Source organism: Hyalella azteca, unplaced genomic scaffold (assembly GCF_000764305.2).
Source record: "Hyalella azteca isolate HAZT.00-mixed unplaced genomic scaffold, Hazt_2.0.2 contig14817, whole genome shotgun sequence".
Taxonomy (NCBI): domain Eukaryota; kingdom Metazoa; phylum Arthropoda; class Malacostraca; order Amphipoda; family Hyalellidae; genus Hyalella; species Hyalella azteca.
The window spans coordinates 320,997-336,445 of NW_025944691.1; the positions used below are offsets into that span (position 1 = coordinate 320,997).

The following is a 15,449-nucleotide window of genomic DNA, read 5'->3' on the forward strand; positions in this document are numbered from 1 at the left end:
GAACTATTATTCACTGAGATATCATTTGTTTAACTATTATCATAAAAAAATATTTTCTGGAATATTATTGACTGAAAACCCATTCATGGAACTATTATTATTTACTGAGAAAATGAAAATACTATTCATTTTGTTGACTATTTTATCTCATTCTAAGGAAAGCTTATAAGCTGTGAAGTAAATTTTCCGTAGAGTTTAATACACAGCGTTGTGTTAGCGGGTAATTTTGAACGTTACCTCGCATAAATGAATTCAGTATAAAAAAACACCGAGCAATCGATTTTATGTTTTAATTTTCCTTGAGAATATTAATCGCCTGATATTTTGCTGTTAAAAATAATAAATGATCATGAAGAGATAGTTAAATGTGTATTCCCATATCAATTCAGGTTTTAGTCACATCATCAATGATACAAGATCAAGATATTTGTTAAGTAAAATTCATATGATTTCACAAGCAAAATATCAATCATTTCAGATATATATTTCGTGTCATTTCAAACTTAGTAGCCATGCTATTCAGACGATAGAATTTATGTAATAACTCGGTACAGGTTCCAACTTAAATCTTCTCAGCCTCTAAAATTTGTGATTTACTTATCACATATAAATGAATTAAATAAATAAATTCGTGCTTTATTTAACATATATTTTCACTGTTTGCACTAAATCAATTAACATTACACAATTTTTCATCGAGATTTCCTGTAACACAACATAACTTCGTAAATTAACCAAGAATTTAAAAACAAAGAATAGTCCACAAAAATGCATATCTTTATAGAAAACGTTTCGAAGACCAGCTCCATCGTCAGTTCGTAGAATCTAGAATCACAAATCAGAAGTCACAAATTAATACATTGAAAGCACAGAACGAAATTAAAAACCTATATTTACAAGTAATATAACTTGTAACTTCGTGTTGTATAGGATAAGAAGTGCTGGCCACCGTACCTAACCGGCACCACTGCAGACGCATCCAACCGGTGAGCCCAGAATATGTGCCTATCCTATATATATATAGGCCTATCCAGGCCTATTTATTTAATGCCGAAGATACTATACTACTATACTATGTAGCGCTGTTGGTCCATCAGCCTGACTTAGATATTGGTATCTATAAAAAATATAACTCAGTACTCACTGCAGTGAGTGACAGAGAGCGCATTTTCTCGTCGACGAAAACGTGAAGTCACGGACGGACAGACAGACAGACAGACGGACAGACACAGACAGACAGACGGACATGGCGAGCAAAATAGTGCATTTTTTCCAGAAATGAGAAAATGCGCTAAAAATTGCTTCATAGCCCGAAAAAACTCCTCAAACTTATTGGCTTTGAGTAGTGATTTATGTGTAATATTGTCTGCGATAGAACCGTTTACTTTTCTGACTTTTAATGAGTTTCTCTGAAATTTTGAGATAAGTTAACGTACTTTCCAAAATATGAAGGAGATTAACTTCCTAAAACTATATCAGAATTTGTTATTATAAATAAAGCAAGTCATTGCGTTTGCAACTCCTAAGTATTGAGTGTCACATTTTATTATTATTGAATGTCACATTCTATTATTATTGAATGACACATTGTATTATTGAATGTCACAAAACAAAATTGAAAATATAATATTTTCACGATACATCACGATCGTGTTTCGTTACATAATTGAAAATATAGTATTTTCACAGTGCATCATAAACGTACCAACAATAATGTTTCGTTTGTTTCGCAGTGCGTGCGGTCACCTGCGGTGCGTGCGGTGCGACAGCGCAGTGCTAAGTTTTGATGGATGGCTGTGGTCCCCCGACGTGAGCTACCTGTTCCTACGTACCAACTATCCTGATGTCAACAAACTCAGGGCCAAGCTACAGCCCAGGAGAACTAGCAGAGCCTATGCATGTCAGTGCAGGAGCGTCGACACAACACAACCTGTGGCACTCACATCCAACGATGACAACACGTGGATTTGTACCGGCAAAAATTGAGCCATTTTTAAACAAATAAGTGAATCGTCACTTTTAAATTCTTTTACTTCCTACAATTTTTAAATAAAAAGTGATTAGTCACTTAACAATTTTTGACCTTCCTCCCTTGAACATGAGCGGTTAAGAAGATGAAATTAGAGTTGCAAGGGTTGTATTCTGATTCATTATTGATGTCTGAATCTTCTCTCGATAATTAAGCTTTCCGCATATATTCCTTATATCAATATGAAAAGATTATGCTTGCTATTTCTCAACGTAAACTACTAATTGAATCTGTTCATTTGCAGCCACATTTGATAATTATGCAGAAATCATTCAAACAGAAAGAATTGACCCCAGTTGTACGACCCTAATTCGGTCATAGCCTGGTTTGTGGTGGGCGCTAAGCAGAGAATTTCAAAAATTTAATACCAAGGAATAAAGTTTTACTTCGTAGACTTTCCTTGCATAGCAGGCTGTAAAATAATTTTATGGAAATCATTATCACGTATAAATTATTATAACGTATAAATGCATTATTATAAATTATCATTCGCGTATAAACTCATTTCTCGTCGAAAACAGGCTTAGTAAGTGCGTGATAATTTCCATTAAATGTCATGAAAGTTCGTTAAGAGAATCGTCGTAAAAATTAAAATTTTGATGAAAGAAATAAGAAAAAATCGTGACGATCACACTTTAACGTAAGATTGTTAATGTGTGTGCATTAAAGAATTATATAAAAAATATAAGTCAGTACTCACTGCAGTGAGTGACAGAGAGCGCATTTTCTCGTCGACGAAAACGTGAAGTCACGGACGGACAGACGGACGGTCAGACATGACGAGCACAATAGTGTCTTTTTTCCATAAATGAGAAAATGCGCTAAAAAGCTCATGAGCTCGAAATTTTTAATAGAATTAATTCGATAGACGTGCCAATAAAATTCCACAAGAAAACTTTACGCTTTTTAGCGCATTTTCTCATTTAGAGAAAAAATGCACTATTGTGCTCGTCATGTCCGTCCGTCCGTGACTTTACGTTTTTGTCGACGAGAAAATGCGCTCTCTGTCACTTACTGTAGTGAGTACCGAGTTATATTTTTAATGGAACTGCTGCTTGAGCACCTTCCGGAGTACAGTTCCACCAATAGAAGATGAGAGAACCTCATTCACTTACTTTATTCCATTCAAGTTTTGAATTTTCTCTGTAGATTTTCCGTCCGAATTGCTTACCTCCAAAAATTATACCAAACCTACAATTGAATTCAAATTTTTCAGAAAACTTTTAAAGTTTTCAGAAAGTTATAGTAAAAACTTTTTAAGTAGGTCGGCAAAGTATTGGCAATAAAACATTATTATTCTTAAACAGTTTCTTTAATCTCTCCAATATGCGGCGTAAACATTCAAGGGACTGAGCATTATTGTTAATAGCATCCAAATAATAAATTTTTTTCCTCAAAAAAAGTGGCAAGGCAACACATATATTACCATATATGTGTTAATAATATATTAATACATATATTAACATATTAAACGATCTACTTATATCCTTGTCAACGAAACCAGGGATTTGCCAGCTATTACATACAAGCCAGCCATAACTTCACAATTAAATCATCTTTGAGGTAGATCAAGATCAGCACGCATTTCAAGATGAATTTAATTTGGCTATGAACTAATTACTTCTTAGAACCGTCTGATATTCGTCTGTACGTGAAAATTATATTTATGGGGAACTAAAATATTTTTGATTCCTTCTACACCACAAATTACGAAGATACCTTTGAACTTTTCTCTTTATTTTTATCTTAATAGGATGATAAGACACGATCAGTGCTGGAACATTACTACTTGTACTACTTGCACTACGCAATCAACGCTGGGATATTACCGTACTACTTGATAAAAACAAATAAAGCATTGTGAATGAATTTTACTCAAGCACGACTGTATACTGACAACACACTTCAATTATCACTTAAAGTCATGCACCATGAATAATTTACGAGTAATAATTTCTTGCTACAGTGAATCATTCAAATTAATTTATTAACATTAATAAAAAATACCTATTTATAGCAAGAATACCGTATTTCCAAGTGGTACTTTGAATTATTATTATTTATTATTAGTTTGTATTTAAGTACAAAGATCATAATATGAAGATCTGAACAAAACACACAACATTAATAGAAATAATTTTTATTATTTGTTCGACCTCCTTGGCCAGCGTTGAACGAGGTTGCCGAATGTCGACGAATAGGTGTTGAATACTTGACAATATTTGCTCTGGTCGATTATTATTGTAAACAAAATTACAAGTATATTATTATCTTCGATTAAAATGTTGCATAACATTCTCGCTATCATAACCGAAACTGCGTAAGATGCTCCTTAAAACAAAAGAACCATGGGATATATACTAATCATTTTTTTACAATGAACGTATTTATAAATAACATTATGCATTCAGACCATGTTTCTCAATATGATACATTCATTTTTCAGTGAAATGAAACACATATGTTCGTTCAGTACAATAGCGATGTTGACAAACCACTATAGTCACTGGTAGTCAGTATACATTAATGTCACTATCAAAATTATGTAAACAATTATTTCAGAACAAATTTTTCTATTAAATTCTTACAATTTTCTACCAACCCGACATTTATTAATTAATTTTCTCATTCCTTTTTTACAAAATACCGCACTGGTGATCAAAAACAATTTCTACTAACGAAATCAATCATTCACAATTTCTGCTAACGCAATCAAGCATTCACAATTTCTACTAACGCAATCAAGCATTCACAATTTCTACTAACGCAATCAAGCATTCACCATTTCTACTAACGCAATCAAGCATTCACAATTTCTACTAACGCAATCAATCCTTCACCATTTCTACTAACGCAATCAAGCATGCACCATTTCTACTAACGCAATCAATCATTCACCATTTCTACTAACGCAATCAATCATTCACCATTTCTACTAACGCAATCAATCATTCACCATAATAATGGCCTTCCTCTATGCCTGTAATTTACAAACGATCACTCGCACATTTATTTCACTGCACACACGAGTTTCGAACCCCACAACATGCGACGTCTCAGTTCTTCCTCTTTCGCTTGTGTTGGGCCAAAACTCGCGCGTGCAGCCCGGCGGTGCCCTTAGCCCGGCACAAGACCGAGTCCCGCTTGATGTTCCTGCAACACAACAACATGATTATCTGAGTGCCGCTTGATGTTCCTGTAACACAACATGATTATCTGAGTCCCGCTTGATGTTCCTGCAACACAACATGATTATCTGAGTCCCGCTTGATGTTCCTGTAACACAACAACATGATTATCTGAGTCCCGCTTGATGTTCCTGTAACACAACATGATTATCTGAGTCCCGCTTGATGTTCCTGTAACACAACAACATGATTATCGGAGTCTTTATGACGTTCCAGCAACACAACTAAACTATCCTAGAAACTATCCTAGAAACTATCCTATCGAAACTATCCTAGACTATCCTATCCTGAGTGATTATCCAGTAACACAATCAAAATATTCGTAACTGACTTTCATCAAATACGAGAAATAGAAGCCGAGATAATGTACGTAATATAAAACAGAACTATGCATTTAGTGAGGACCGTCCCAAGTCCCAGTGAACAGAACCAGGAGTCACACGAAGTTATATGAGATTGTCAATGACAAGATCAAAGCTAGTAATACCTAATTGTACTACTCGAGTTAACAATGTTGTAAAATGATGCTTCACTAGTACTACTCGAGTTAACAATGGTATAAAATATGATACTTCACCAGTACTACTCGAGTTAACAATGATATAAAATATGTTACTTCACCAGTACTACTCGAGTTAACAATGGTATAAAATATGATACTTCACCAGTACTTCTCGAGCTAAAAATACTATAAAATGTGATACTTCACCAGTACTACTCGAGTTAACAATGGTATAAAATGTTACTTCACCAGTTCTACTCGAGTTAACAATGGTATAAATATGATACTTCACTAGTACTACTCGAGTTAGCAATGGTATAAATTATGATGCTTCACTAGTTCTAAATTTCGGTAGTTCTAATTAAGTTAGTTGAAGGCGATAGAACGTGTATTTCTGGGAGTGAAATTTTTAACAAAATGGAAGGCATAAATTATTGCAATGAAAATGTTTACTTGATCGCATGGTTAAGGAAGAAATTAAAACTTGTCAGACTCCAAAATTCTTCACTCGTATCTAGTGTAGGTACATTTGTGCCTACATAGCCTGATAACAGTTTTGATCTAAATTGATATAGTATCAGATCTTCAATTTCAAATTGATGATATCTCAGATCAAAAATTCACATGCTTCTAACATCCAAGAAATAGGTCTCTATGATAATCGGGGTGTCACTCTTCATTATTCAACACAATCAAAACTTGAATTTTTACCACGAATAAGAATCATCAATAGCTTAAGCTTTAGTCAAACAAAAATAATTAATACATTTATTTGAATTCTAAATTTTAATTCTAATCTATCTATCTTTAATTCTCCTCAATAAGATAAACCGAATGAGAATCATGAATAGTCTAAGCTTTCGTCAAACAAAAATATAATAGGTACATTTAGTTGAATTCTAAATTTTAATTCTAACATAGTCTATCAATCTTTGATTCAACTCAACAAGATAAACACTCGCAAGCATCAATGGACACGACAATAAGAAAACATATTTATTTACAAATGTTGTGTGAGACACAAATCTTCCTGGGGTTAGGTTCAAGCAAGGAACAAGTTCATTTCCTAACTACCTGTTAGGGTGGGTTAGGTTAGGTTAGGTTAGGAAGTAGCTTCCTGGGTTTAGGTTCAAGCAAGGATCAAGTTCATTTCCTGACTACCTGTTAGGTTGGTTTAGTTAAGGTTAGGTTAGGAAATAGCTTCCTGGCTCCTGGGATTAGGTTCAAGCAAGGAACAAGTTCATTTCCTGACTACATGTTAGGGTGTGTTAGTTTAGGTTAGGTTAGGAAATAGCTTCCTGGGTTAGGTTCAAGCAAGGAACAAGTTCATTTCCTGACTACCTGTTAGGGTGGTTTAGTTTAGGTTAGGTTAGGTTAGTTTAGGTTAGTTTAGGTTAGGTTAGGTTTGGTTAGGTTAGTTAAGGTTAAGTTAGGAACGAATCTCTTGCCTGCTCATGCCACCACCATCAGCTCTCCTCTGCCTCATGGCGCTGAGGTCGATGCAAAAGTTGTGACCCGCCAACATTAACGTCAACGACGGAACTCCTGAGGAATATGCCTCCTCTAGAGCAGCATTGGTACGGGCGTCATACCTCCACCAACCTGCGACCAGCAATTATTGTTATTATTATTATTATTATTTTTATTATTATTATTTTTATTATTATTATTATTATTCCTCGAAGAGATTGTCGTGGCGTCTCGTTACCTCCACCAACCTGGGACCAGCTATTATTATTATTATTATTATTGTTATTATTATTAGCGCAATTTCTCATTTATGGAAAAAATGCACTATTGTGCTCGCCATATCCGTCTGTCTGTCTGTCCGTCTGTCTGTCCGTCCGTGACCTCAAGTTTTCATCGACGAGAAAATGCGCTCTGTCACTCACTGCAGTGAGTAAAGAGTTATATTTTTATTATTCTACGAAGAGATTGTCGTGGCGTCTCGTTCAGATCGAACTTCGAGGGCACGTTACAAGTGGGTAAAAAAGACACGAGAGGATAAAAACAGATGACGTCTATGATAAAATAAAGGACATATGTATGCAATAATCATGTTTAGGCCATGGTGTAAAACACGATCACATTAAAACTATTAAACTTTTACTAGTGCGTAGATCAAAATTCTTAGCTTGAAATGCGTTTTTCATATTTCTCTTTATTAAATGTGCTTTTCACATTTCATCTAAGTTCATCGCCCCAGAATTTGCTGAAATAAATTAACGAAACTTTTCAGTGCATTTATATAGTTTAGTAATAACCTTTGATAAAATACACCAATTATCATTTGATTATATATGAAAACAGGTGTTGGACAATATAAGGGAAACACCTGACATTTTGATATAGTAATTTTGGAACATGTTATCAACAATGAAAACGTGACATATTTTTATGTTTTATTGCTTATTGTTGTTGCTAGTTGATATTCTATCCCTGCGCTATTTAGTAAATGTTTGTGTCTATAACCTAAACTATAATCTATAAATGGCAAACCTCGAAGAGGACAAATTGTTGGTGCCCGTATGGCTGGTGCTAGTGTGAAAGGAACTTCACGAATGCTTGACGTTTCTAGATGTACTGTCTCTAAAGTAATGACTGCTTTTAAAAGAGAAGGAAAAACGTCCTCAGCAAAGCACAGGTCTAGCCGTAAGTCGAAGTTATCTGAGAGAGACCGTCGGTACCTAAATCGAATAAAGAGGGACAGTCGAAAGACCACAGCTGTTAAAATTACTGCAGATCTCAATGGACACCTACAGAACCCAGTTTTCATAATGACTGTCCGCCGAGAGCTGAACAGATCTGGATTCTATGGAAGAGCTACAATTAGAGAACTTTTGGTTACAAATACAAATACTCCAAAGCATTAAGAGTGGTGCCAAAACCTCCAGAATTTGTCCCACGAGAAGTGGAAATATGTAATTTTATTTGAGGAATCATCGTTTAGTTTATTATCAACCTCTGGCCGAGTTTACGTTAGGAGACGTCCAAAAGAGTCTTAATTTCGACTGCCTCCTCACAACCGTACAACATGACGGGGTATCTGTGATGATCTGGGGTGCTATTTGTTGGAAATCCGGAGGCCCAATTATTTCTCTTTATGGAAGAATCAACAGCCGTGACTCTTTAGGAATTTTGAATGACCAAGTTCGTCCAATAGATCAAGCACTGTTTATGGAGGGGAATGCCATCACTCAAGATGATAACGAATGCCATGATCCGTGCAGGTGGAATTGTTAACAAATGGCACGAGGAACATTCTAATGAAGTTGAGCATCTCATTTGGCCACCACAATCACCAGACCTGAATATTATTGAGCATTTATGGTTGATTCCCGCCGCCATCGTCTTTAAAAGAGCTTGTGGGAGTTTTAAACAAAGAATGGGTTAGTATTCCTTTGGAAATAATTCACAATTTGTATGAATCATTACCGTACCTCAGATAATTAAGGCTGTAACTGCTGCAAAAGGTGGATCTACACCATACAAAATATATTTTGTGAATTTCTCAGGTGTTTCCCTTATTTTGTCAAACCCCTGTATAGACATACCAATAGCATGAGTAGTAGGTATAGTGCCAAATAGGCTAACAGAGTTGAGAATCATATTTAGCTGAATAGGAGCTAGTGAGTTTTTCAATAATTCGTGAAACAAAGCTTTATAAGATGAAAAAAGGAGTAATAGAGTATAGGTAATAGTTTATCTTGTAAACATTACTGCCTTTCATGATGGAAGAAGTTTTAATGTAGATTTAAAAAATTTTTTTACATCCATCAATCCTACCTATCCTGCACATTAGTAGCACAGGGAAATCATAATAAGGAAGTTTATCAACAAATTTCACCTAGAGTTTCAACACTTTTTCAAGTTTTCTAAAAACTTCCTTTTCAATAACACTTAGGTGTCGAATAATGATTCTGGATAAAAAAGAAACGATTGCAGTTCTGAAATAAAAATCCATATATTCTAACGTTTCGGCTATCTACACTTTGAATTGAAAAGGAAGTTTTTAGAAAACTTGAAAAAGTGTTGAAACTCTATATAAAAATAAAGTCCGATTTATTATTTCTGAACAAATTTCACCATTTCTGCCTTCATAGAACCACTGAAAAGAGTTGGGATCTTTTGCATCAGCTCCAGTAGCAGCCCCAGGTGAAGCATCGAGATCTTCATCAGCAGTTTCAGATGAACTGCATCTTGACTGTGACTGAGAAGAAGATTTCTTCAATTCTGTCCTGAAATATATGTGATTTAAGTCAGCTATTCAAACTGTACCTGAAATTTAAGCTAAAGCTTTTCAAAGAGGAAATTAATTCCTACATGCATGGGACCCAATAATGACATAAAACTACTCAATTCAAAAGACTCATATTGAATAAAAACTGTGTCATGCAGAGCAAACCACGTTCATCACCAATTAATATAAATAATAGGCTTAGCTTTGCATGTAAACTAAAACCAAGTTTATAAGATAATTTTTTTAATTTGAACTGCTAATTCAGAAGTCAAACTATTCAATTGAATTTAAAATTAAAATAAAATAATGATGTTAATGATGATGAAATGATAATAAATAAAATAGAGAGTTAGAATATAGAAAAAGCACTTACTTTTTCTTAACTTTGAGCTGGGGAGGAGTTGCCAACACAGGCTCAATAAAAAAGTCTGAGTCGATTTTTCCTCGGCACAAGGGGCAGAGATTCCCATTTGTTAACGATACCCCCTGAGAAATAAGACATGATTTTAAAACAATAATATGAGGCAACAAATTCAACAAGAAAAAATTTCTTATATTAATTATTTTAGAATTTGTAAATAGTAAAAATCAAGTCAAATTCTCTTGAACTTAATAATATCTTTCTCTACCTAAGTAGCCTGTAAAAATTTGAGTACGTACAAATTGCAAAATTATTGAGATATTTTCATATTTATTGAATTAATTTAGTTTCAAATTTACAAAAAACACAAACATTTTAAATTTCCCAAAACTATCACACCCAGAGTATGTGAAAGATAACAAACTAATTAACTTATTGCTCATTATCATAGGTTATGAACTTATTTGTATAGTAATGACGCTATACTTCTGGCTCTTTGATCACAATGCTGAATAAATTTTTTCACTGATTCATAAATTTTATAATCTGTAGCTCACTGAAAAAGTGTTAGATTTGATGCTTCTGTGACACTGGCACTGGAAGTACACTTATCAGCAGACACGCACTGATATCATGAAAAATTATTTCAAATATAGGTACATGTGATTATGAGCAAATTTACTCACCTTGATACAAAGAAAACAGAACACATGAGAACAAGGCAACTTTACAGGATGAATCATGTCTTCTAGGCACACTGGACACAAATCTGGCTCTTCTTCATTGTCTTTGCTGCTAATGCTACTTTTCTCCAGTTTAAGTGATTGACTTCTGGTTACCATTTGTGTATTGCTGGCAATTAATTCTCTACTTGATGTTGATTGAAGATTAGAATCTTTATCATCTTGATTAAAATCAGTGGCTTCAGCCATTATCCAATAAGTGACACAAAAAGTAACAGAAAGATTTGGGGTTTCTGTTAATATAATTAATATAGTGAACCTGAAGTCATACACCATGAAAACATTCATTCCCTCATTGGGTTGGATACTAGGACATTGACATTTTAAAATTTTCAATTTTTAATGAATAATGAGGCAGTAAAAATATTATGATAATCCCATGGAGATAACAGGCAAAATAACAGTAAACAAACATACCTAGTTTATATCATATTGTTGAATTAGATGGTAAATCAGTTTTACTGTAATAAGTTGTGTCATAATGTGATGTGTTATGTTAAGTTGTGTTATAATGTGTCCTGATATGTTATGTTGTATTACAATGTGTTGTGTTATGTTGAAATAATATACTTAATGTGTTACCGGTATATTGTGTTATGTACTTTGATACTGTATTCTGCAATGTTTACTATGTTATGATGTATTGTGGTATGTAATAATGTATTGCATTGGGATATAATGTGTTGGGTTATGTTATAATGTATTATGTTGTTATAATGTGTTGTGTTAAGTATTATTTGGCATACGGCTGTTTTATGATACACTGAAAATGTGTACTTGTGATAAGAACTTTTTTGAGAATGGGATTATGCAAGATCATTCGAGTGGTTAAGATGCCCCGGACAGCACTTTTAATATTTTCACATTGTTATTGGTTGTGTGTATCATAGTTTTGGTGATGAGCTAGGTGAGTAATATAAATGTGAGATGTGTGTATAAATGTGAGCATACATGGTCAGTGTTTGTATAACATATGTTAAATATATATTAAATCATAATGTACATGCATCCATCTCAATCATCAGGCATTAACCATATTAGTTTTAATGCATGTGTATCCATTTGATTAACAGGCATTTGGCATTTGTCACATCAATCATAATGCCCATGCATCTGTATTGGTCATTGGGCATGAGTCACATTGATCATAAAGCCCGTGAATCAGTGTCGATCATCAGGCATCAGCAATATTGGCTGTAAGCTGTCATGTGCATACATCTGTGTTGTTCATTGGGCATTGGCCATATTGGTCTTAAAGCTCGTGCATCCATGTTAGGCAATGGCTGCAATCTAGTGAGGAAAACCTCTAGGTACTTTCTAAACTGCAACTGGATATTTTTGAGTCATAATTTTATGGAGTTGCAAGCTGTGATTTGATTTCTTTGTGCATTGAATACCATATCATGCCATGATAAGCCATTCAAAAGCAGAAAAAAAATTGTTTGCAAAGTCCCAAGCATGTGTTACCCCAAATCTCAAATTTTACCCTAGAAACAGCAACAAGAACATTTGTCTTCACTTTAAAGTCAATGTGAAAGTTAAAAATTGTCTGAAATGGCCCATTTTCGAACCTAGATTTCTTCAATAAAACATATTAGAGCCGCTTCATATAAACATATTAAAGCCGCAATATTTCAGAAAAAATATTTTCTCAACTAGGCCACAAATCCTACAATTCCATATTGCTTGTAATGCTCCTGCATCTGCATCAATCAGTTAGCCAATGTAAGAGTTATACATTCATATTTTTAGCAAGCATATTGTGGCATAAAAAATTATGACAACATTCTTTCCTGCCATAGTGGCGCATGTAATAGGCCTACACTCTGAAATTTACTTTTAGCCCAAACGACACACTTTTCAAACACAGGCAACAGGCCCACACTGAACTCTGAAGCAAGATTTTAGAGAAAATTAACATACCTAGGTAATTCCAATTTCTAATTGCAAATTGTAATCATGAACCATGTCATAGGGTAAACACGGTATATTCCGGCACATTAAGGACGCATCGAAAATGAAAAACTATAAAAAAAACTGTATGCATTACGTAACTTCTCTTGGCTTCACGTAACTCACAAAACACTGGACTACGCGTCAGCAATGGTGAAACGTCACAAAATGTTGCCATATTTATTAAACAGCCTTTAGAATGGAAACCTACCAAATCCCTATATTCCGTCACTGTGTGTGGCAATATTCGACACGTGGTGAGTCGTATTGCGTCAGCGCTTCAAATTTAACTGATACGTAATGCCGACATCCACGTGTTCGAATTCCGTTCGCTGTGTGAGCTGTATTGGGATACAACACGGCTTTGAATTAGAACACTAACAAATTTTGAACACTACTTAATTACGTTTTAATTAACAACTATTAGGCTTTTAATTAAGAAAATTTCAATTTTTGTATAAAGCTTGGAACGATCTGTGTGTGTCCAATTCAAGTTGTGTTGGAATTAGTTTTCATGTGTCTAAATCCATTTCTCAACTTAATCATCTATTAATTTATTTACGACTTGAAATCAGCAAATACAAGTACTAAAGGATTCCTAATATATTCACAGACGTATTTAAAAGTCTCAAACCATAATATTATTCCTATAAAAACAGTTATTCACTATTTGGTAGAGCAAGGTCAACCATAGTGCGATAGTGGAAATGCAGAGAGTTTTTTAGACTCTTCCTCAAGTTCATTTTTGAGTCCTATAAGTAGACCAGTAAAGTATCTTGGATACCAGGATTATCATACATAAGAAATATGTTAAAATCTTGGGTAAGTGAGGAAATTAAAAATGAACTGATTCTAAAATATCACTGGTTTGCCACTATGAGGTCAACTGTCAAATTTGACACTTTTTTTGATGATCTCACTGGGTAGTGTGCATTGTCTCTCTTTGGATCTCAATATTTTCCTGCTAGATGGCCAAGACATAGTGTTTTGGCATTAGTTTGATGCACAAATGTATGACGTCACCATTTCAACCATCAACCAACGCATGGAAGTTGATGGAACTAAAACAAAGCTTAATATAAAGGAAAAACTAGAGAGGTGACATAATTACCCACGATGTCGGAATATACCGCGTTTACCCTATCTTCCTAATTTGAATTAAATGTTGACCTAAAACTTTGAAGTTTGACTACAAGCTTCAAGAACATTGCATGCATCTTGCTCTGGCAATGGCCAATAACTTTTGTTCATCTTCAGAGGATGAACAAAGATTATTGCAACTCACAAGGACTAGGACTAGGAGGTTGTGACTTTGGCAGTTTGGCTATGGGAAATTCACATAACAACAAAGTACAAACCAATAAACAGCAATTGTTATTTCTGGTTTGAAAGCAACAAACATGGGACACATGGCAGAGGCCTGCATTGCAAAACTTCACTTTTAGTTCATATTACTTCCCGTAGGTAAGTAGGCTAGATGGCATAACAGCCTTAGAAGTAAGAACTTAGAAGTCAACTTAGTCAAGTGTCCAATTTCCAAAGGCTTCAAAGCTATAGCACCAGCCTAGTTGAGCCTACCAGGTCCAGATGTCTATACTCTATAGCAACAACTTAGGCATCCTGGCTTGCTGAAGGAAAGCATGTTCATACTGCATCTGGCCAAACTTCTTCTGGGAATCTGGACTAATCTCTTCAGACCTAACTTACACTCGTCACTCTTTACTCTTACAGTACACAACTTTACAAGTAGCAGGCTAGCAGCATTTCTCTACCCAAAACAAACCTGAGAAGACACGAGGCCTGGAAGAAAGCGTAGGATCCGCGAATACTGAAATTTCACATTTTGACTGTTCCAAAAACGCAGTAAAAAATGCGGGAAATGGGAATTTTCAAGAATAAATGATAGTTTATTCATTTTTTTCATCACGCGTGGAAAAAATAACAAAGAGTCGCATATTGATTTGATGCCGGGTTAAAGGTGAAGAAGACATGCCAGACCACTTGTAACATCTAGATTTAGCATTGATTATTTTTTTTAGTCTTCATCTTTCTTTTCTCTGCTGGTGTATGCTCTCCACTATGGCCCAGTGGTTAAAGTCTATGGTCCAGTGGTTAAAGTTCAGAGTACCAAGATATTGGCGCAGAGAGGCGCGGGTTCGATCCCAGCTCTGTGCGACAGTTTCTGGTCAGAATCGGCATGAGGCCGGGCGGTTAAGCACAGCAGAATTGTAGCAGCGAGTTGCGAGTTCAAGACCGCAAAATGCTGTGAATGTTCTGCGATGCTAAGAATCGGCGAAAGGCCCACGGCCTAATAAATGCCGAAACCGCTATTATTATTATTATTATTATGTGATGCGATGAGAGGCAATCGCCCTTAGATCCAGTGCTCTTTACCAACTATAAGGAAGCTAGACGACCAGTGTGTGTGAGATA

At 34.9% G+C, this 15,449-nt stretch overlaps 2 protein-coding genes across 3 annotated transcripts; one reads left to right on the forward strand and one right to left on the reverse strand.

Moving 5' to 3' along the window:
- Positions 1-246: 246 nt before the first annotated feature.
- Positions 247-2,029, forward strand: LOC125179065 (cilia- and flagella-associated protein 418-like). The gene is made up of 3 exons (XM_047884198.1): positions 247-255; positions 931-986; positions 1,734-2,029. The coding sequence occupies exons 1-3, from the start codon at positions 247-249 to the stop codon at positions 1,984-1,986; spliced, it is 318 nt and encodes a 105-aa protein (XP_047740154.1). The 3' UTR covers positions 1,987-2,029.
- Positions 2,030-4,615: 2,586 nt separating this feature from the next.
- On the reverse strand, positions 4,616-11,297 carry LOC108670942 (E3 ubiquitin-protein ligase rnf146). Of its 2 annotated transcripts, none has more exons than XM_018158433.2 (5): positions 11,007-11,297; positions 10,333-10,445; positions 9,806-9,957; positions 7,168-7,321; positions 4,616-5,182 (listed from the first exon to the last, which is right to left on the reverse strand). In XM_018158433.2, exons 1-5 carry the CDS (start codon positions 11,250-11,252, stop codon positions 5,086-5,088), a joined length of 762 nt encoding a protein of 253 aa, XP_018013922.1. In that variant the 5' UTR covers positions 11,253-11,297; the 3' UTR covers positions 4,616-5,085. The 2 variants fall into 2 exon arrangements, with proteins under 2 accessions (XP_018013922.1, XP_047740156.1); XM_047884200.1 differs by lacking the exon at positions 4,616-5,182 and adding an exon at positions 5,200-5,388.
- Between the last annotated feature and the right edge of the window lie 4,152 nt (positions 11,298-15,449).